The sequence below is a fragment of the Tachysurus fulvidraco genome, chromosome 2 (genome assembly GCF_022655615.1).
Source record: "Tachysurus fulvidraco isolate hzauxx_2018 chromosome 2, HZAU_PFXX_2.0, whole genome shotgun sequence".
NCBI lineage: Eukaryota > Metazoa > Chordata > Actinopteri > Siluriformes > Bagridae > Tachysurus > Tachysurus fulvidraco.
The window spans coordinates 42739683-42763580 of NC_062519.1; the positions used below are offsets into that span (position 1 = coordinate 42739683).

The 23898-nt window shown below is 42.3% G+C and overlaps 1 protein-coding gene across 3 annotated transcripts in view; it reads left to right on the plus strand.

Moving 5' to 3' along the window:
- LOC113636459 (leucine-rich repeat flightless-interacting protein 2-like) overlaps positions 1-23704 on the plus strand; it is a 25094-nt gene extending 1390 nt beyond the window's left edge. Inside the window, exons 3-11 of one of the 3 annotated variants that reach the window (XR_007140009.1) lie at positions 511-600; positions 3111-3281; positions 3395-3487; positions 3665-3856; positions 3968-4060; positions 4250-4420; positions 4532-4624; positions 20656-20831; positions 23646-23704. Coding sequence is in view for 2 of the 3 variants with exons in the window: in XM_047810465.1 (XP_047666421.1) it covers positions 511-600; positions 3111-3281; positions 3395-3487; positions 3665-3856; positions 3968-4060; positions 4250-4420; positions 4532-4624; positions 4888-4968 (984 nt within the window). In the remaining variant the exon portion in view is untranslated. Of the gene's footprint in view, positions 1-510; positions 601-3110; positions 3282-3394; positions 3488-3664; positions 3857-3967; positions 4061-4249; positions 4421-4531; positions 4625-4887; positions 5199-20655; positions 20832-23645 lie in introns of those variants that run through there. The other 2 variants (XM_047810465.1, XM_027136569.2) reach the window with 2 other exon arrangements.
- The last annotated feature ends 194 nt before the right edge of the window (positions 23705-23898 follow it).

Genomic DNA, 23898 nt, shown 5'->3' on the forward strand with positions numbered 1-23898 from the left:
GTATTGTAGACTTTATCGCCCTTATTGTTGAAATGTTATTCGTTAAAAGACACAAAACAAATAACGTTTCAACAATAAGGGCGATTTCTTAAGCACTTCTGGACGGAAGTCATGATCAACGTCGAAGGAAGCATCGTTGCAGAACACCTCTTTTTTTTACCAGGCTCTCTGAAGCACCTCCACTTTCACCATGTAGCTGATTTTTACTATTATGGATCATGGCTCTGTGAGCAGATTATTGAGCCTCTGTACTAGTGCTCGGTGTTCTCGTTCAATCCCGAGCTCTCTGTCTCGGGGAAAGTCTAGCGTGTTTTTTAACAAGTTATCCATAAAGCTGACCATGTAGAGATCTCAGTGTGCTTTTTCTGGAAAAATAAAGTTTAAATATATGAAGATTAATAAACCAAAATGAAAATTGTAATTACAAATTATTGGTTTTTTAATGAATAGAAGTAGCCCACTGCAAGTGTAAAGAATAAGCTCTGATGTTTGACCCCTTGTGTGTTTTAGTGTGAGAAAGAGCAGGAGGCTCACAACATTCTACAGTTATACTACCAGGAGATGATGGAGACTCTGACAAACAGTGAAATTGTACTGAAGGTAAATATTCTTCTCATTACTCTACCGCTGCTGTCGTGAACTTGTGTCATGTGTGTTGGTGTGGGTGTTTGTGTGTAATGGAGGAGAAGCAGGATCCATATTCGGAATTACTCTTGTTTAAAAGAAATAAACCAGGCAGAAATAATCCATGTGTAAAGCAAAACAGGGTCACGGAAAACAGGCACAGGTCGAAATTCAGAAGGCAATCAGCGAAAACAAACAAATCCAAAGAGCAACGACAGAAATGTGCAACATTGAACAGAAGTAAACAATGGTATGCTGAAAAGCAGGCAAAAGTAACAAAGGCTTGATAACCCAGTGGACTGATGATACCAAGCAGGGAACGTAGCTTAGACGCCGTACATAAATTCTCGGATGTGAACCGGAACCATATCATGATGTGTAGGAGTAGTTGTAACAGTATCCCCCCTCCTTGGTGACCCCTGGGTCAAGGACCTGGTCTATAAGCATGTGAAACTCTAATCTACCCATGATCTCGCTTCCGAGTTTTAACCCTCCCAGTCGACCAGATACTCCAACTGACCTCTCCTTCTATGGGAGTCCAGTAACTTATGTACAAGGTATCAATGTCCAAAGGCGGAGGGGCATTTGGTGTGGTAACTGAAGTGAGCAAGCTTCCAGAGGGAAACATGGAGTGACAGGCATATGCTGTAAGTGGCTGGTAATTCTATTCTGTATGTTACCGGGTTGATTCTTCTGATGACTTTTAAGGGTCCAATGTACCTGGGGCTCAGTTTCTGGCATGGACGTTTTAGGTTCTTAGTAGATTTGCCCCAGTTGGTAGTGAATGTAGGGGCGCGTTTTGTGGTTAGCTTGGATGCGTTGCCTGAACACAGCTCTATGTAGACATACATGGGCCATTTCCCAGGCTTCTCTGTTCCGCCAATACCAATCGCCTAATATGGGGATGCCCAAGGGTTACTCTGGGCAGTTGGTACCCCAGAATGCACTGAAACCGCATGAGACCAGATGCCTTACATAACAGGGTATTTTGTGTGTACTCTCCCTAAAAAATCACATCAAGGCTGTTGTTACCTACAGCTAGTAGGTTCTCAGGTCGCGGCTCAGCTCTTGATTATAGTGTTCCACCTGACCATTAGCTTGTGGGTAATAACTAGAAGTAAGACTTTAATACTCAGCTTCCTGAATGAACCCCAGAACTAGAAACAATATCCTCTGGGATACTGAAGCAGCGGAATACATGTTCAAACAGGACCGTGGCAGTTTACATTGCAGTGGGTAGTCCTTTTAGGGGGATGAGTCTGCAAGCTTTTGAAAATCGATCCACTACATCCAATAACGGAGGATCGGGACTGTGGTGAATTTTTCTTTGATTAGTTCAAAATCTTGTTGGGTGGCCTCAGACCACTAAAGTTTCTTGGTTTTCCTCTAAGTAGGGAGGTGAGGGTGGCTGCAACAGTGCTATAACCCTAAATAAAACAACAGTAAATATTTGCAAACCCCAGAATTTGCTGGAGTTCCTTGATGTTAGTTGGTGTAGGCAAATTGTGACTGCACTCAATTTGCTAGCATCCATTTGTACCGCTTGGTAGCTTATAACATTAAAATAACAATAAAATTTAATTGATGAAAGATTGGAAAACTGCTGGCGTGTCAACAGGGTGTCTGAACACATTGTTGTTTGATTGTATAAAATATTTATAAGAATCTTTTACTAGAAAATCATTATCCCAAACAGCAGTTGCCCAGTCCAATGCCTTTTCAGTGAGCGGTGATAGGAGAAACGTGCATTTGGTGGATTCCAACGGTAAGTGTCCGGTTGATGAAGAAAAAATATCTTGCACTGTCGCAAGAAGGCAATCAGCGAAAACAAGCAAATCCAAAGGGCAAAGAGAGAAATGTGAAACCGTAAACTGAAACCAACAATGATACACAGAAAAGCAGTCAGAAGTAATAAAGGCTTGGTAATGCAGTGGACTGACAATACATCTCAGGGAACATACCATAGACGTTGTGTATTAATACTCATATGTGAACTGGAGGGGGGGCACGGTGGCTTAGTGGTTAGCACGTTTGCCTCACACCTCCAGGGTTGGGGGTTTGATTCCCACCTCCACCTTGTGTTTGTGGAGTTTGCATGTTTTCCCCGTGCCTCGGGGGTTTCCTCCGTGTACTCCGGTTTCCTCCCCCGGTCCAAAGACATGCATGGTAGGTTGATTGGCATCTCTGGAAAATTGTCCGTAGTGTGTGAGTGTGTGAGTGAATGAGAGTGTGTGTGTGCCCTGCGATGGGTTAGCACTCCGTCCAGGGTGTATCCTGCCTCGATGCCCGATGACGCCTGAGACGTTCGGATAAGCGGTAGAAAATGAATGAATGAATGTGAACTGGAACAATACCATGAAGGTCATTTGTATACACTTATTTTACATTTAGACTATTCTCATTAGTAATGAGTTTTTAGTAATTACAAGTGTCTAAGTGTGTGTAAAAGGAAAAAAGTCAATAGGCCTTCATTTCTGTTCTTTCAGGCCTTACTGGGTGAAGTTGAGGAGAAACACCAGAAGGCATTAGGGACCATGACTCAGCTGGAGCAGGAGAAATCTAACCTAACATACCAGGTGAAGACTCTCCAAAACACAATGCAGGACATGGGGAACCAGCTCTTTTATACTCATTTGCAGTGTGAAGAGCTAAAGATTGTAAGTTAGAAAAAAACCTTTCATTAAGCAGTTACTTTTAAGAGAAGTCGACTGTTTGAAGACTTTTCATTTTTATGCTGCATGCTGATGCTCATTTAATGTGTGTGTTTTAGGAGTGTGAACAAGAGCAGGAGGCTCACAGGCTTCTGAATTTCGAGTACCAAGAGATGATGGAGACTCTGACAAACAATGAAACTGTACTAAAAGTAAATATTCATCTCATTATGCTACTCATTACTTATGAGAATTGTCTAAAGTGTAAAACAAGCACACACACTTGCTTGTTTTACATTTTAGACAATTCTCATAAGTAATGAGTCAGTAATTAAAACGGTCTGAATGTGTGTAAAAGGGAAATAAAGACTTAATCGATGTTCTTTCAGGACTCATTGGCTGAAGCTGAGAAGAAACACCAGAAGGCTGAGAAGAAACGCCAGAAGGCTGTGAAGACCATCACACAGCTTAGGCGGGAGAAATTTAACCTGAGAGACCAGATGAAGACTCTCCGAAACACAATGCAGTACATGGGGAACCAGCTCTTTTATACTCATTTGCAGTGTGATGAGCTAAAGAAAGTAAGCGAGAAGAAACCCTTTCATTAAGCAGCTCCTATTAATAGAAGTGGACTGTAAGAAGACTTTTCATCTTTATACTGCATGCTGAGGCTCATTCAATGTGTGTTATAGAAGTGTGAGCGAGTGCAGAAGGCTAATAGACTTCTGAAGTCTAAGTACCAAGTGATGATGGAGACTCTGACAGACAGTGAAACTCTACTGAAGGTAAATATTCTTTTCATTAAGCTACCATTGCTGTTGTGAATTCTGTGTTTCTGTGTGTTTGTTGTACATTTTAGGCTTGTTTTACTGTACATTTTAAACTATTAATGAGTAACAATCCAGTAATTGAAATTGTCTGAATGTGTGTAAAAGGGAAATAAAGTCAATAAGACTTATTTAATGTTCTTTCAGGAATCATTGGCTGAAGCTGAGAAGAAAAACCAGAAGGCTGTGGAGACCATCAATCAGCTGAAGCAGGCTAAGTCTAACCTGACAGACCAGGTGAAGTCACTGCGAGAAACAGTGAAGGGTGGTGGAAACCAGCTCTGTGATACTCAACTGCAGTGTGATGAGCTAAAGAAAGTAAGTGAGAAGAAACCATTTCATTGAGTAGCTCCTTTTAATAGAAGTGGACAGTATGAAGACTTTTCATCTTTATGCTGCATGCTGAGGTTCATTTAATGTGTGTTTTAGGAGTGTGAGCAAGAGCAGGAGTCTCACAGGCTTACGACGTCTGAATACCAGGAGATGATGGAGACTCTGACAAAAAGTGAAAAGTTTCTGAAGGTAAATTTTCTTGTCATGAAAATATGACCGCTGTTGTGAACTCTGTTACATTTTAGACAATAATTTTAAGTAATGAGTCAAAATTTGTGTGTAAAATGGAAATGAATATGGATGTTTTGAAGCTTCATATATATATATTTGAAGCTTGAAGCTATATATATATATATATATATATATATATATATATATATATATATATATATATATATATATATTTGAAGCTTCAACACCCCTCCTTCCCCCCCCCACACACCTTTTTACAGATACCTGGCAAATCTCCTGGATCCGAGGAGATAGACAGCAATGTGACCCAAAGCGGATCCTCATCAGAATCAGCCTTATGAGCATATTAGGGGTAACAATGTGGGGGGAAACGTCAAGCTGGTCTTAATGTTAAAATTACAATTGACCTAAGAAATTTGAATATGATTTAATTAAAAATAATTTCAATTTCAAAGTTCTCACCACCCGAAATCAAATAACAATGATGGCGATGAAATTCAATTCAATTCAAGTTTATTTGTATAACGCTTTTTAGAATTTACATTGTCTCAAAGCAGCTTTACAGAACATAAACATAGAACAAAAGGTTAATATAAAGAATAACATAAAGATTAATATAATACAAAATTCAAGATTAATATTAGATATATTTAGTTCACAATGTGCATGTATTTATCCCCAATGAGCAAGTCTGTGGTGACTCAGGCAGCAGTGGCAAGGAAAAACCCCCTTAGATGGTAAAGGAAGAAACCTTGAGAGGAACCAGACTCAAAGGGGAACCTCATCCTCATCTGGGTGACACTGGGGGTGTGATCATATATATACAGTCAGATAAATCTTGTATTGTTGCAAAAGACCACATGGAGTTCACATCTCCACTTTAGTATCACAGAGTCTAACTGAAGCTGGTAGATCTGTAGATGTCTCAGGATTCTCACAGAGTCGCCTTCATCTCAGTGGAGGTCCAACATCTTCATCGCACGGATGATTGGAGCTGGTACAGTTTCTGGATGCCTCGGGATGGATAGAAAAAGAGAAGCAGTGGAGAGGAATTAACATAACTGCTGTTCATAATATTTGCAAGTCTGGTGTAATAGAGCACAATATTATGGGATGTATTATGTGTATGACTTAAAGAGATGTTTTTAATCTACATTTAAACTGGGAAAGTGTGTCTGAGCCCCGAACACTATCAGGAAGACTATTCCAAAGTTTGGGAGCTAAATAAGAAAACGCTCTACCACCTTTAGTAGACTTAGATATTCTGGGAACTAGCAGAAGTCCTGAGTTTTGAAGAGTTTAGAAGACTAGTTAGATACATGGGAGCTAAACCATTAAGAGCCTTGTACGTAAGTAGCAGCAGTTTGTAGTCAATTCTATACTTAACAGGTAGCCAGTGTAGAGATGATAACATTGGGGTTAAAGGTCATACTTTCTTGTCCTAGTGAGAACTCTGGCAGCTGCATTTTGGACTAACTGTAACCTATTTATTAAAGATGCAGGACAACCACCTAGTAATGCATTACAATAGTCCAGTCTAGAGGTCATGAAGGCATGAACTAGCTTCTCAGCATCAGATACAGACAGGATGTTTCTCAGCTTGGTGATATTTCTAAGGTGAAGAAGGCTGTGTTTGTAATATGTGTGATATGAGTTTAAAGACAAGTTACTGTCTAATAAACACCAGGTCTTTCACTGTCGAGCTACTAGTAACAGTACATCCCTCTAAATGGGAGTTGAATTGTGAGAGCTTCTGTGTACTGTTTTTTGGACTGATAAGTAGTATTTCTGTCGTATCGGAGTTCAACAACAGAAAATTCAGGCCATCCAATCTTTTATCTCTCTAACGAACTTGGTTAATCGGGACACTTTAGCTATTTCATCTGGTTTTGATGAGATATATAACTGTGTGTTGTCAGCATAACAGTGGAAAGTAATCCCATGTCTTCGAAAATCTTCCCTAATGGAAGCATGTGTATCAAGAAAAGCAGAGGTCCTAGGACTGATCCTTGAGGGACCCCATAATTAACTGGTAATAAACTGGAGGATTCACCATTTAATTCTACAAAATGGTGTCGGTCAGACAGGTAGGATCTAAACCAACTTACAGCCTGACCATGAATACCTGTGTAATATTGTAAGTGATCTAGAAGAATGTTGTGATCTATAGTGTCGAATGCAGCACTAAGGTCATGTAGAACTAATAGGGACATACAGTCTTGGTCCGAAGCTAAGAACAAGTCGTTTGTAACTTTAACAAGTGCAGTTTCTGTGCTATGATGGGGCCTGAAACCTGACTGAAACTCTTCAGAGATGATGTTCTCCTGTAAGAAGGAGCTCAGTTGAACAAACACAAACTTTTCTAATATCTTAGACATAAACGTTAGGTGTGAAATAGGTCTGTAATTTGATAGTTCATTATGATCTAAATTAGGTTTCTTAATGAGGGGCCTAATAACATGCAAACTGCACACACACAAGGCGGGAATCGAACCCCCAACCCTGGAGGTGTGAGGCGAACTTGTTAACCACTAATGCCCCTTTTCCACCGAGGCAGTTTGAGTGCTGGTTCGGAGCCAGAGCCTAATTTAGAACCAGTTCTTTCTGTTTCGACCGCCAAAGCACCGGCTCCGAACCAGGAAAAGTGGTTCTTAAGTAGCACCAAAACGTTGCTGGTCTAGACTTAAGAACCGCTTGGGGCGGGTGCTGGGGGGAGGGGCTACAGTTAGCGCATTTGATAATGTACCTTAAGTATACTAATGTTTAATACACTTTTACTTGATATATTATCAGCACATATGATAGTAGGTAGCTACATGCTAAGGCTAATTTTTTTCTGTGTTAATGATAAAATAACGTTATGTACTTTATCGATTACAAACTCCGTTTATACAGATTACACGGAGCCGCACGTACACGTTTTATTCGCCGTGTTTGGATGCCAATGTAGGTTCGCAAAGCCATGAGCATTAACAGTAAAGCAACATCCGCCATTGTTGTTGTGTTTGTGTTTGCCGCTACTGCGCTAACGTTGCTGGGACACGTGAGACGTATACAGTGACGTCACACTCGGCGCTGTGATGGCTCTCTAGCCGGTGGAAAGGCAAACCGGTTCTTAGAAGGTTCGCCAGTGGAACCAACTTTGAACCAGCACCAGCGCTAGCTCTGAACCAGCACCCGGTTCTTTCCGGTGGAAAAGAGGCATAAGCCACCGTGCCCCCTTCCAGTTATCAATAAAAAGTAAATTCGGTGTGTGACAACATGACTGTAACCATTCATTTAGAGTAAAACGTCTATTGAACCTATCGATTCCTCGTTGCATGTGTATGTTCCGTCTCGCGAAGGGAGACAAAGTGGTTCCAGGTGGGGATCTTGAAGACCGGTAGTCATCCTGACTACGCTTTACAGAGGGACCATTAAGAACATTCTGAGCAGCTGCATCACTGTCTGGTTTGGGAACTGCACCATCTCAGATCGCAAGACCCTGCACTGCTCCACTGGGCCCCACCATCTCTCAGGGTAAGAGGCAAGTTTACTACAAGACTCTTTTCTGTTCTGGCACCGAGGTGGTAGAATGAACTTCCCCTAGGGGTACGGACAGCTGAGTCACTGGATATCTTCAAACGACGGTCGACCTAATTATTCAGGAAACACTGCAGCTAACACGTCTTTCCCTATTTTTCCATATTTAAAAAAAAAAACAAAAAAAAAACTTTGAAACTTTTTCATTGTAGCTTTGAACAAATGTTTTAAACTCATGGTATCTTAAGTATGTAACCTAGTGAACCAGCATTAATGTATCCAATGTTAGAGATTTAAGCACTTATGTACGTCGCTCTGGATAAGGGAAGAAGATCATTGGAGTCTCTCTTCCCTCTATCATGGACACACACTTACACCACACGCTGCATCTTCAAAGCTAACAGCATTGTGGATGACCCCACACACCCCTCACACACACTCTTCACCCCACACACCCCTCACACAAACTCTTCACCCTCATGACGTCTGGAAAAAGGAACCGAAGCATTCGGGCCTCACACGACCAGACTGTGTAACAGTTTCTTCCCACAAACCATCGGACTCCTTAATAACTGAACTGAACACAACAGCTTGCTCATTGGATATATAGTGTCTTAAATTTTTATCCATAAGTTTTTCTTATTATTATTCATTCATTCATTCATTTTCTACCACTTATCCAAACTTCTCGGGTCATGGGAAGCGGAAGTGGGAATCGAACCCCAAACCCTGGAGATGTGAGGCAAATGTGCTAACCACTAAGCCACTGTGCCCCCCTCTTATTATTATTATATATTTATCTCTTCTGTTTCCATACTTCTGTAGAGCTTCTTTGAGAGAGTGAGATCATTCAAGAACCCAAACTCTCAGAGCTCATTTTATAACACCACATTCAGTCCATCAGCAGCCTTGGTCACTGATAAATACTCTTCCTTTTTATTGAATAAATGCTTCAGAAAAGCAGGATGACCAGTAGAGGGTGCACTTGGTTCTTCTGTACTTAAAAATAATTTGCATTTGAATAAACTCTTAGACCCTTTGCTATCAGGGTTCATTTTATAATATAGCCCATGTATTTTTATTTCACTGTTTTTGTTTGTTTGTTTGCTTGTTTTTTTGTTGGTTGTGTAGCTGGGTTAATAAAACATAAGGGACATTATTGGTGAACTTCATATGTTTTATCTGGGGCACATTTTTGTGACGCACACTATATCTTGTGCAGTGTGCAAATATTGCCATTTTCAGAAGCACACTGATTGGGGCGCTGACAGGGTCTGGTGTCCTTGCTCTCACTCACTTTAATGAGCACTGGTAAGGATATTTTAAGAGTGCATTGACAATGTCATTAAATTATTCCATTGGGATGTTGATGTCTAAATATAAGGTAAGGCTGTGATGTCACAGAATTTAATATGACAGATAGCATTTTTTAATGTTTTACCGAGACTGGTTTCACTTACGGGGGGCACGGTGGCTTAGTGGGTAGCACGTTCGCCTCACACCTCCAGGGTCGGGGTTCGATTCCCGCCTCCGCCTTGTGTGTGTGGAGTTTGCATGTTCTCCCCGTGCCTCGGGGGTTTCCTCCGGGTACTCTGGTTTCCTCCCCCGGTCCAAAGACTTGATTGGCATCTCTGGAAAATTGTCTGTAGTGTGTGATTGCGTGAGTGAATGTGTGTGTGTGTGTGTGTGTGTGTGTGTGTGTGTGTGTGTGTGTGTGCCCTGCGATGGGTTGGCACTCCGTCCAGGGTGTATCCTGCCTTGATGCCCGATGATGCCTGAGATAGGCACAGGCTCCCCGTAACCCGAGGTAGTTCGGATAAAGCGGTAGAAAATGAATGAATGAATGGTTTCACTTACTAGCATTCTCTGTTCAAACCTGAGAATATAACATTGAATAAATTTTTATAATGAAGAAGTGAACAAAAAGTCATGTCTTATATTTTCTTATGCAATACAGGAAAAATTGTTTTGTAAAATTTTGGACGTTTAAAACATGTGTCGCCTCTGTGACTTCGCCTCAGGGCCTACATGGTTTCCATTTGTTTAGTGTTTGTCCTGTTAGTGTGGCTGTAATTATTAATTTAACAAATATTAAAGGTGGGGTGCACAATGTTTCACAAATGCTACAGAAATCTGAGTAAGGACAACTAACAAAACAAACGTGTAGCCAATGAGCAGAAAGGGGTGTGTCATCAATGTGTGGCAGTGAGAGTGTTCGGTGCTTATGTCTGACAATAGCCTCGTTACCTCTGCCTTGGGTTCTAGGTGTTGAACGTCCTCATCCGCATGACACAGAGCTAAACCTTAAATGCTCCAACACACAGTACTACAAAAACTACACCAGGTTACGTATGAAACCCGTTTCCCTGAGAAGGGAACGAGACGCTGCGTCAGTGCTGACGCTATGGGAATGCTTCTGTGAGGAAGTTGTGTCTGAAGCTCTGTGTGCACACACGCCATTTTAATGGCTCGGGAAGGACACGTGACGGAGTTATTACGTGCCAGCAAATCCATATAATGGCATCTACGTCACACTACTCCAGCTTCTATTTGTCTGAAGGAAGTGTGAGAGGATGCCCGGGGCGTGGCCAGCAACGCAGCGTCTCGTTCCTTTCTCAGGGAACCAGGTTACATACGTAACCTGGTGTAGTTCCCTTTCGAGGGAACTCGACGCTGCATCATTGCTGATGCTATGGGAACGCCAGTAAACTACTCTTTAAATTTAAATCTCAATAGCCATCCTTCACCTCAGCACATTGACACAGAAAATGCACACATAGCTCACCCTATAGAAACTGTGTCTGTTCCCCGAGCAGTGAGATCCAAAAGTAAATACACGAGAAGTTCTCGAAATAATCTTACTGTAATTAGACCAGAAAAATACCAAAGAAACAAACAAAAACAGTTCTTAAGGTTTGGACTTCTGAACATTAGATCTCTTGCACCCAAAGCACTTATTGTAAATGAAATGATCTTAGGTAATAGCCTTACTGCACTCTGCCTCACCGAAACGTGGATTAAACCAAATGAATACATCAGTCTAAACGAGTCTACACCATCAGGATATATCTATAAGCACGAGCCTCGTCTGACTGGTCGTGGAGGTGGTGGAGGTCGTGGAGGTGGTGTCGCCACTATCCTTAGTGATTACCTCACTGTTACCCAGAGAACACAGCATAGATTTAGTTCTTTTGAAGTGCTCGTCCTTAATGTTACACTATCGCACATGCACACGAAAAAATCCCTGATGTCTCTTGCTCTAGCGACCGTGTACAGACCCCCAGGGCCCCAGACCCCCAGGGCCCTACACAGTTTTTCTTAGAGAATTCACAGATTTTCTCTCAGACCTATTAGTTAACTTTGACAAAGCATTAATTGTAGGAGACTTTAACATTCATGTTGACGACACAAACGACGCTTTAGGACTCACATTTATGGACTTACTAAACTCACTTGGGCTCAAACAAAACATCACTAGTGCAACTCATCGACGTAACAACACACTAGATTTAATAATATCACACAGAATAGAAGTCACTGATATAGATATCATACCTCAAAGTGATGACATTACCATTACCTCATCATGTACACACTACCTATAGAACAGACTAACTGTGTCTCACCACGTTATCGACTCGGTAGAACCATTATTCCGACCACCAAAGACAGATTCACAAATAACCTGCCTGATCTGTCTGGACTTCTTAATGTACCCTCAAACTCAAACGACCTAGATGTAATGACTAACAGCATAGACGCTATATTCACTAGCACATTAGACACTGTTGCCCCAGTCAGATTACAGAAGGTTAGAGATAAAACACTTGCACCATGGTATAATAGTCATACTCACACCCTCAAGAGAGAAACCCGTAACCTCGAATGTAAATGGAGAAAAACTAAATTAGAGGTGTTTAGAATTGCGTATAAGGACAGTATGTCCAGCTACAGACAGGCTCTAAAAGCTGCTAGGGCTGAGCACCTGAGCAAACTCATAGAAAATAACCAGAACAATCCCAGGTTTTTATTTAGCACAGTGGCTAGTTTAACAAAAAATCTGAAATCTGAACACACTATTCCATCACAGTTCAGTAGTGAGGACTTTATGAGATTCTTCACTGATAAAATCGAAAGTATCAGGAATAAAATAGGTGACGCTCAACATATGAGAGCAACCAGTGACACAATCTCACCTAAGGCTTTACACAGCTTTACAAGTACATGACAGAAAGAGTTAGATAAACTTATTACTACAGCTAAATCAACAACATGTTCACTAGACCCCATCCCAACTAAACTACTGAAAGAAGTGTTACATAAAGCTGGTGAGCCTCTTCTTAATATCATTAACTCCTCGTTATCTTTAGGTTACGTCCCGAAGTCTTTTAAGTTGGCAGTTATTAGGCCACTCATCAAAAAACCTAACTTAGACCCTAATGAACTATCAGATTACAGACCTATCTCACACCTAACGTTTATGTCTAAAATACTTGAAAAGGTTGTGTCTGTTCAACTGAGCTCCTTCTTACAGGAGAACAACATCCTTGTAGAGTTTCAGTCAGGTTTCAGGCTCCATCATAGCACAGAAACTGCACTTGTTAAAGTTACAAACAACTTGTTCTTAGCTTCAGACCAAGACTGTATGTCACTATTAGTTCTACTTGACCTTAGTGCTGCATTCGACACTATAGATCACAACATTCTTCTAGATCGCTTACAATATTACACAGGTATTCATGGTCAGGCTTTAAGCTGGTTTAGATCCTACCTGTCTGACAGATACCATTTTGTAGAATTAAATGGTGAATCCTCCAGTTTACTACCAGTTAATTATGGGGTCCCTCAAGGATCAGTTCTCGGACCTCTGCTTTTCTCGATATACATGCTTCCATTAGGGAACATTATTAGAAGACATGGGATTAGTTTCCATTGTTATGCTGATGACACACAGTTATATATCTCATCAAAACCAGATGAAATAGCCACAGTGTCCAAATTAACTCAGTGTCTTAGAGAGATAAAAGACTGGATGAGCTCTTTGTACCTATCCCGAGGCATCCAGACACTGTACCAGCTCCCAACGTCCTCTGTGTGACGAAGCCTTTGGACGTCCACTGAGCCGAGGCCGACTCTAAGAATCCTGAGACATCTCCAGTTAGACTCTGTGGTACTCAGGAGATCAGAAGTCCTTGAACCTCACACCAATACAACATTTAACTGACTGTATATTACAATCACACCCCCAGTGTCACCCATATGAGGATGGGTTCCCCCTTGAGTCCGGTTCCTCTCAAGGTTTCTTCCTTTACCAATTTAAGGGAGTTTTTCCTTGCCACTGCTGCCTGAGTCACCTCAGACTTGCTCATAGGGGAATAAATACATACACACTGTGAACTATATACATCTAATAATAATCTAGAATTTTTATTCTGTTAATTCTTATTTCTTTTATTATTTGTTAATTCCTTTATCATTAATTATGTTTACCTTCTGCTCTGTGTTTATGTTCTTTAAAGCTGCTTTGAGACAATGTCTATTGTAAAAAGCGCTATACAAATAAACTTGAATTGAATTGAATTGAATTGAATATCCTGGCCTGGGGTGCAGGATAGCTGGGGGAAAATTCTAGGCGGGCGGGGGCGATTGATAAAGCCGGCAAATCCCCAACTCTCCTGAGAGAGGCCAAGGCAAGAAGCAGAGCCGACTTCAGGTCAGAAACTTCTCAGAGGCTGACTCCATGGGCTCAAAGGGGGCTTCCAGCAGCCACAGGACCACAGAGAGGTCCCAGGAGAAAAGGCGTGGTCTGCAGGAAGGCCTCAGTCGCCTGACACGACGCAGGAAGCGAGAGACCAGAGGGTGCCTACCCAAGGAGGCCCCGAGGACAGGTTCGTGGTTAGCAGCAATGGCGGCCACGTACACCTTTAAAGTAGATGGGGACAAGCCCAGAGAAAAGAGAGACTGCAGGAACTCCAGCACTGTACCGACCAGGCAGTGAACTGGATTCTGACAGTGTTCATCACACCAGAGGCAAAAAAGCCTCTACTTCAGAGCATACAGGTTCCTAGTGGAGGGAGCCCTAGCATTCAGTAGAGTTTTGGTCACCTCAGATGAGAGGCCTGCCTCTAGGAACTGGTACCCCTCAGGGGCCAGACCCGAAGCTTCCATCTCTTGGGGCGGGGGTGTAGGATTGCCCCTGCACCCGAGAGAGGAGATCTTCCCTGATGGGAACCTCCATTGAGTGCCGTTCAGGAGGGAGGACCATGAACCAACTCAAGAGGGCCAATGAGGGGCAACTAGGAGTAGGTTGACCCGGTTGTGGCGCAATCTGGTTAGAGCTTGCGGGAGCAGAGCTACCAGGGGGAAGGTGCACCGACGGAGCCTCGGCCACGTCCACACCAATGTCGCTCCACCCCTTGAAGGTGGAGACATTTATGGCATCTACGCCACTCCCCGGGCCTCAGCACCTGCCTCAACAGGAAGTCTGCCTCCCTATTTACATGCCCTGGGATAAAAATCGCTCTCAGCAAAAGGAACCTGGTCTCCGCCCAGCGCAGAATCTGCTGTGCCAACCTAAAATGGGGGCACAAATGCAGACCACCCTGATGATTGATATGAGGAACCATCGCAGTGCTGCCTGTCTGTACTAAGACATGGCAGCCCCTGAGGCATGGAAGCAAGTGTTAGAAACACAGCCCTCGTCTCTAGGCAGTTTATGTGCCATGAGAGATAGGGGTCTTCCCATAAACCCTGGGCAGGACGGCCATCCTAGTCCGCTCCCCAGCCCGAAAGTGAGGCGTCCGTAGAAAGAGTGACACGCCCATAGAGTGGGACCCAAGGCCAGAAACCGGGGTCTTTTCCACATAAGAAGGGTACGAAGTCCACGGCACGTAACCCTTATAACCCTGAGGGGATGTCCGTGAGGATGAAAGCCCGCACCCCTGAGCCAGAGCTGGAATGGCCTGATGTGGAGCAGAACCAAAGGGATAATGTTGGCTGCTGCTGACACGAGGCCAGGCACCCTCTGTGCCTTGGCGACAGAGAGGCCTCGGTCTAACCAAATAGCTTTCACCGCTGACAAGATGGAAAACACCCAAGCAAGAGACAGATGTGCCCGCATCGTGGTGGAGTCACAAACTAGCCCCAGAAAGGTGGTTCTCTGAAAAGTAGAAAGCACAGCCTTTTCTGGGTCCAACCTGAGGCCTAGAGACCTCATATGGGCAAGCACAGCATCTCGATGACTGGCTGCCTAGCCTTCGACTGGGCCAGAATGATTCAGTTGTCCAGGTAATTCAGTACACAGATGCCCTGGAGACACAATGGTGCTAGGGCAGTGTACATGCACTTTGTAATCGTGCATGGAGAAAGGGCTAGGCCAACAGGAATAACACAATACCGATACACATTGCCCCCAAAAGTGAACCTGAGGAACTTCCTGTGCTCTGGCAGAATGCCTATGTAAAAATAAGCGTCCTCAAGGGCGATCGTCACAAATCAGTCTTTGGACCTGATCTAGGACACGATAACCTTGAGTGTGAGCATCTTGAACCTGTAAGTCTTCTGAGTACAGTTCAGAGCCCACAGGTCCAAAATCGGACACAGCCCCCATCCCTCTTAGGAAACAATGAAATATCGGCTGTAAAGCTGGAGTCCCGCTCCAGGAGGGGAACATGCTCTATGGCCCCTTTCCTCAGGAGTGAGAGAGTTCCTCTTGGAGGAACGCCCCCTGGTGTCTGCCAACAATCGTGGGCAGCACACCCTTGAAGTGAGGAGGATGGGAGGAGAACTGGATCCTGTAGCCTTTTTCTACGGTATCCAGGACCCACTGAGACACCCCTGGCAGAAGTTTCAACGCTGCCTGGCTGTCTGATAGTGGTGTTAACCTCGCCCAGACCTCCTGGGTGCCCTGAAACTGGCAGGTGCCAGCCCAGGGAGATCCATGCAAGGAAGAGGAGCAGGCACAGACCCCACTGCTCCCTGAAATGCCGGAGGCGGTGGGGCAGGCAGTAGGGGAGCCTGAGCGTCGCCGACTGGCATTTTACCTCCTGGTGCCTGTCGACGACAGTACTCACTGCATCGCCGAACAAGCCCTGAGGTGACACTGAGGTGTTTAATATTAGTCAAACTAAGCCACAGGCACCTCTGCATGGCAACCAGTGCAGCCATTGCACGGCCTATGGAACGGGCCGTCTGCTTTGTGGCATGGAGTGCAAAGTCGGTAGCTCGGTGGAGCTCAGATACCACCTGAAGGCAGGTTTCCTCTGTGCGGGCGATGTAGGTGAGAGATAGCTCGTAAGCGTCTCCTCAATCCCAGGCATCGCCCCATACCATGGCCTTCAATTCCTATAATGGCTGATTAGTTCGACATGGCAGGAGAAAAGACCTTCGACAGCTCGGCATGGAGGTCTGAGAAATACGGCAGCCGCCCATGAGAAAGTGGCCTGCGGCCTGAAGTCAGAAGCAGTCGTCTAGCTTATAACAGGCGACACTTACTTTCTCTTCGGGCCAATCTAATTTTAGCTCAGACATAGCGCTTGTCACGAGGAGCTCCTCGAACGCAGCTGATTGTGTCATCTATTCAGAGGGGGGAAGCCCCTCCCTGCCCTATTCTCACTTCCGGTTTGGGAGAAATTGCAGGGGAAAAGGGAAAAACCCGTCTCTTGCTCCCTTTTATTTTTTTTTTCTTTTAGCGACGTGGAAGCAACATGCTTTCTTCCTGGTTGGGAGAAATCGCAACGCAAGCTCCCGAAACCGAAATCGAGCGAACGGTGTTAGGGAAGAGGGAAAGAGAAAGGGAAAAACCCGTCTCTTACTCCATTTCCGCTAATTCAAACGGAAAAAATATAGCCAGGCGAGCGCAGAGGGAATCCCTCACAATGCACGCACCCGGCTGTCTAGAGGGGGGAAGCCCCTCCCTGCCCACATCGAGCTCCTCAGAGCCTGATGTGGAAGCAACATGTTCTCTTCCGGGTAGGGAGAAATCACAGTGCGACCTCCCGAAACCGAAATCGAGTGAACGGAGTTAGGGGAGAGGGAAAGAGAAAGGGAAAAAACCTGTCTCTTGCTCCATATCCGCTAACTCAACCTGCGAACCCCGTGATCGAAGCCACAAAGGCAAAGACGCTGAACCGAACAACATAATAGTTGCCTGGGTTACGTATGTATATGTGGGGCGGAGCTATCAAAACAGGGGCGACACCCATTTGGGTTAGGGGCGTGTTTGTTTTAGTGATTTCAAATGTCAACATTGGTTTCAGAGATCGTGAAATGCTTTTTGTTACAATAAAAATAAAAGTAAATTCATTTACATTTTAATTCATCTTTAAATACATTTGTTTTGGATCAATTTTATGACCTCAATTCAAATAGAATAAGTATAATAAGAGCTCTCTAAATTTGAGCTCATGAGAAAGCATTTCGACATTCCTGAATCCTAACCACTTATTAACTGTTTACTACCACAGATTAGTTATTAAAGACTTCAGAAGAACACATGGCACTGATATGAAAATACATGAAATATGTTTATTGTGTATTAATTGATTAACTGTTGCATTACTGAACTGTAGAGATGTTAAATGTTACTTCATTCAAAACACACACTCTAACTTTAGTTCATTCGCCTGATGAAAAAGAGGAAATGTTAAAGTTACAAGTCAATATGTGGCTGAATGTGTGTGTGTGTGTGTGTGTGTGTGTGTGTGTGTGTGTGTGTGTGTGTGTGTGTGTGTGTGTGTGTGTGTGTGTATACATGTGTGCTTGTGTGTGCGTGTATGTGTAGGTCTGTGTGTGTTTGTGTGTTTATGTGTATGTGTAGGTCTGTGTATATGTGTGTATGTATGTGTATGTGTGTGTGTGTATGTGTGTATGTGTGTATGTGTATATGTTTGTATGTGTGTGCTCTGTTTACCCATGAATCCTGGAACCGTGTCAGAGGCGTCTCAGCTTGTAGAACACACCGTGTTACTAAAATAAACTTTATAAATACACCACTGCTTAATCAGCAGCATAGATACGACTCTCTCTTCTTCTCGCCTATTCCTCAGGAGCACTGAAGAAACTTTTTTTACACTCATGTTTTATTTTTTAAAGCAACAATTAGCCCAAGAGACACACACGTACATTCTTTATTTTTCACACCTGAATTCTAGACTCTGATTGTTCAGAACTCTCCAACAGCGGTGCAAGTTTATTTCTCCTTGCTCTTGAACCAATCTCAGACCAGACTAGGGTCAGGATGTGTTTCAGTGTGAAATGCTGTGAGTGCAACTGTATGTTAGAGAGTGGGTTTTATTACCTGTTCTCATTTTAAAGATGCTGATAACTCCGGCTACAGTGTAAAGGACCTTCTGCCCAGCCTCCCTTAAGCTCAAACCATGGTTGACCACAATGTGAACCACAGTAGCCTTGATTGCATCTCTGATTGTTCTCCTTTCTGTGCTTCCTCATACTCTCCCCGACAAAACTTAGCTGGAGTGTGAACTTTCTGCACATACAGAAAGATTAGCTCTTTTACTCTTTCTGAGTTGCTGGTAACTGTTCCACTTCTATTATGCATCACTGTTCTTCAGCAAGACACCATCAGTAGTGAAGAGGCTCATCCTGTTGATACCTACCAAATGGCATCATCTATCAAAAAACAATGATATGAATGGTAGAATAGAACAGTACAGTACAGTAATGTAATAATAATGTAACCTTACAAAATACATAGATGATACATACAGGCTGCTTTGCAGTCATTTTACTGTGGAAAAAGTCAAGTACTGTACTGAGATTTATAGCGAATGAAAAATGTAGCACTTTATAGCAGGTGATTTAATTATTATTTTTCTACACTTTTTTTATTTTGCTTTGAACAGCCATCTATACTGTATGTCTCATTTTATTGTACAGCAAATTATATTTTGTATTAATACTATTTTTGACTCCTTATTTCATCTGGTTCTATTATATAAGAACAGATAGTAGTAGTAGTAGTAGTAGTAGTAGTAGTAGTAGTAGCCTTTATTTTCACTGGTCACAGGTACCATGAAATTAGCCATCAACCTACAGTACAGTAAATATGCCAGAATTAGCACAATAGCTAAATTTCATCCGTGTGTCCTAAGGCAAGTATCATAAAACACAAAATACAAATTACTTACAGTACGAACACAACATGCATGTAGACATGTTACACAGAACAACAAAGACTAAGTACAGTAAACAGCAGTCACATAGAAGTTAAAAGACCACTATGAACAGGCATCCAATGAGAAAATGGTTTACACATGGGTACATTGCTGGTTTGATTTCAGCCATTGTTTAACATTTTTTTTAAAGGTTAAGTTATTGTCACAATTCCTAACTTGAGTTGGTAATGTGTTCCATGATGGTGTGCCAATGATAGACACCACTATTTGTCTAAATGTAGTTCTGCGCCATTGTAGATTACTTTGGTTAATGCTCTAGTGTTTACTCTAATGTTGTTGTTTGTTTTGTATAAAATCTCTTAATGGTGACGGGGCAAGCCCATTCAAAACTTTAATAATGAGACAGACATCCCAATACGTCTGATAACTGTCAAGATCTAAAATATTATATTAACCTAGAATATTACAGTGATGAAAATGTATAGGCTTCCTGTCTAGAATTTTCAATATTTTCTTGAAGAGAGACTTGAGAGGTTTTAAGATGCTCTCGGTTGTATGAGACCAAGTTGTATAACAGTATGTTATGTGACTAAATATCATTGCATGCATATAAGCCTTTGCTGACTCAGCAGAAAGAAAAGGCCTTATATGTTGGAAATTCGACAAGTTAAATTTTATACTATTTGAGATTTTTTTTTACATGTTGCTTAAAAGTCAGATGTGAATCAAAGACCACACCAAGATACTTAAATTGTTCTACCACCTCTAGTCTCTCTCCACTGACTCCAAGACAGATGGCTCTGGCCCCTCTGCTGGCTGCCGGGAAAAGAACATGCAAACAGTTTTTGTAGTATTCAGATATAAACATGAATTTCGGAGCCAATGGGACACTGATACCATGGCCCCAGAAAGTATTGCAGCAGCTTCTTGTTTTGTTTTTGCATGAGTATACAATACTGTATCATCAGCGTATAATTGCATTTTGATATTTGAACAGTCATTTGGTATGTTATTAACATAGAGACTAAATAAAATCGTTCCCAATATTGAGCCTTGTGGGACTCCGGCAGAACAAGTAAGATAAGATGACTGTGAATTTCCTATTTGTACAGCTTGTGTTCTATCTGACAAATATGATTGCATCCAACAATGTGCTCAAATATGACAGGGGGCGGGGGGGGGCGGGACAGGAAGACAGGGAATTGAAAAGAAAAAGAGCATAACATGAGGGAAGGGAGGAGGAAATGGGGGTTGGGGGTTGGAGGGGTGAGTGCATATCTTTATATATGTGTCTGTGTGTGTGTGTGTGTGTGTGTGTGTGTGTGTGTGTGTGTGTGTGTGTGTGTGTGTGTGTGTGTGTGTATGTATAAGTGTGTAGGCCTGGATAGTCATTGCTCCCGGGATCAAATCTTGGTGTCTCGGTCTGCAAGATTGTCATAGTGATACACAGCAAGTTGCCATGGAGACAGCCTTGATCAGGTCCCAGACAGAGTCAACAATCAGCAGGTGTCTGTGGAAATGGGGGAAGGAACGCAAGAGCATAAAAGGTATTTGACTGCATGATGTTCTGCGTATGATTCTGTACGTGACTAATTAAATTTGAACACAATGACCGAACTCTCCCTGTTGCGTTGGCTGAAAGCTGTACAAGTGTTTCAAACTAACCTGAAACACTTGTACAGCTTCCATCATCATCATCACCCCATGAACAATAACATAATCAGTGGCTCAGAGTTAATACAATAAACAACACTAAAGTTTCATCTTGGTGAGTTGGGCTTCTGTACCCCACATTCAGTCCAATAATAATAAATACATATGTAATATATTCTTATTGAGCACTTTATTGTAAATATATGTGTATTATAAAGATACACACACATTATATACATATATACACACGCATATACAATATATATATATTTTTTATATATATATATATATATATATATATATATATATATATATATATATATATATATATATGTGTGTGTGTGTGTGTGTGTGTGTGTGTGTGTGTGTGTGTGTGTGTGTGTGTGTTTGGGCCCTCACAATCAGACTGTGGAATAGTTTCTTCCCACAAGCCATCAGACTTCTCAATAACTGAACTGAACTGTACTGAACACAACACACACATCATAAGTATGTACTGCACAGACCCACACAAAACACACACACTGACACATCAAACTGTTTACAGGCTGCTTACAATAGATCAAATTGTTTACATGCTGTTTTGCACACTCTTTTGCACAAACTGTCCAACATTTCAGCCGTTCTGCACATGATGTACGATATTTCAGTCATTTGCTGTTTTTGCACAATTCTATACATTATCACAAGGACCTGCTGCAAAGAAACTGTGTTCATTCTAATGTTACTGCACAAAATATTGTGTGAACATTCAGTATTCACATACAGTATATACAATGGTCGGTCGGCACGGTCTCTGTTTACTGTTTATTGTCTTTTGTGTATTGTATTTTTTGTACTTTTTGTATGGTCTTGTAACTTCTTGTCTGCACTGTCTTTTGTCCTGCACTGTCTTTTGTCCTGCACTGTCTTTTGTCCTGCACTGTCTTGTGTGTCTTGTTTATCTTGTCCTGCACTGTCTTGTGTGTCTTGTTTATCTTGTCCTGCACTGTGTACACCAGGTTACACAGATACACTTTATGTATCTAGGACTAACTTACTAAGTCCTTATAGCTCTGTGTGTGTTTTATGTAACACACTGATCCTGGGGAAACGTCTCATGCCACTGTGTACTGTAACACTTAGATATGGTGTAATGACAATAAAAGCTTCTTGGGAGTGACTTGACTTGATTTATACTCAACGTCTAAGCTATGATCGCATCTTCAGTAGGCTGCGTTACAGAGCCGGGTGTTTCTGCTTGCTGTTCTGTTCATTACCATTTGTTTCTGTTTCCCATTTTATGTTTTTTTTCTTTGCCCATTTTTTGGATTCGGTTGTTTACATTGATTTTCAGTGGCTCACCTGCATTTCTCAGGTGAGCTTGACCCCTTGTTCCAAGTATCTGTCACTCTGGGTCTGCTGGTAACATCATCCACCACCGCCTGGCCCAAGACCTCAAGCACCACATCACACCATGGGGGCGAACTCATCATTCGGGGCAGTCTCATCATTCATCAAACGCTCCCTTTCACCCTGCAAATTGGCCTCTTCCATATGAAAAAAACACTCTATATCTCACTTTCTCACCAGTCAATCAGATCATCTTAGGCTTTCCCTGGTTGAGGGACCATAACCCTCAGATATCCTGATCGGATAAAGAAATCACCTGCTGGTCCACCCAAGATATCTTTGGCTGATATCCCTGTTATGCCAGCAGTGTGGAAAGTCTGAATTGCTTCCATTAGGGAACATTATTAGAAGATATCGGATTAGTTTCCACTGCTATGCTGACGACACACAGTTATATATCTCATCAAAACCAGATGAAATTGCTAAAGTGTCCAAATTAACTCAATGCCTTAGAGAGATAAAAGACTGGATGAGCTGCAATTTTCTGTTGTTAAACTCTGATAAGACAGAAATATTACTTATAGGTCCAAAAACCAGTACACAGAAACATTCACAATTTAACTTCCATTTAGAGGGATGTACCGTTACTAGTAGCTCGACAGTGAAAGACCTGGTGTTTATTAGACAGTAAGTTGTCTTTAAACTCATATCACCATATTACAAACACAGCCTTCTTCACCTTAGAAATATCAAAAAGCTGAGAAACATCCTGTCTGTATCTGATGCTGAGAAGCTAGTTCATGCCTTCATGACCTCTAGACTGGACTATTGTAATGCATTACTAGGTGGTTGTCCTGCATCTTTAATAAATAGGTTACAGTTAGTCCAAAATGCAGCTGCCAGAGTTCTCACTAGGACAAGAAAGTATGACCATATAACCCCAATGTTATCATCTCTACACTGGCTACCTGTTAAGTTTAGAACTGATTACAAACTGCTGCTACTTACGTACAAGGCTCTTAATGGTTTAGCTCCCATGTATCTAACTAGTCTTCTAACACGTTACAATCCTTCACGCTCTCTGAGATCACAAAACTCAGGACTTTTGGTAGTTCCCAGAATATCTAAGTCTACTAAAGGTGGTAGAGCGTTTTCTTATTTAGCTCCCAAACTTTGGAATAGTCTTCCTGATAGTGTTCGGGGCTCAGACACACTTTCCCAGTTTAAATGTAGATTAAAAACTCATCTCTTTAGTCAGACGTACACATAATACATCCTATAATATTGTGCACTATTACATTAGACTTGCACATTTTTAATGAACAGCAGTTACGTTAATCTCTCTCCACTGCTTCTCTCTTTTTTGACTCATTCAGACATTGTACCAGCTCCGATTGTCTTCCGTGCGATGAAGGTTTTGGACCTCCACTGAGACGAGGCCGACTCTGTGAGAATCCTGAGACATCTAGAGATCTACCAGCTCCAGTTGGACTCTGTGATACTAAGAGGAGATGTGAACTCCATGTGATCCTTACACTAATACAACATTTGTTTTACTGTATATTTATAATCACACCCCCAGTGTCACCCATATGAGGATGGGTTCCCCTTTGAGTCCGGTTCCTCTCA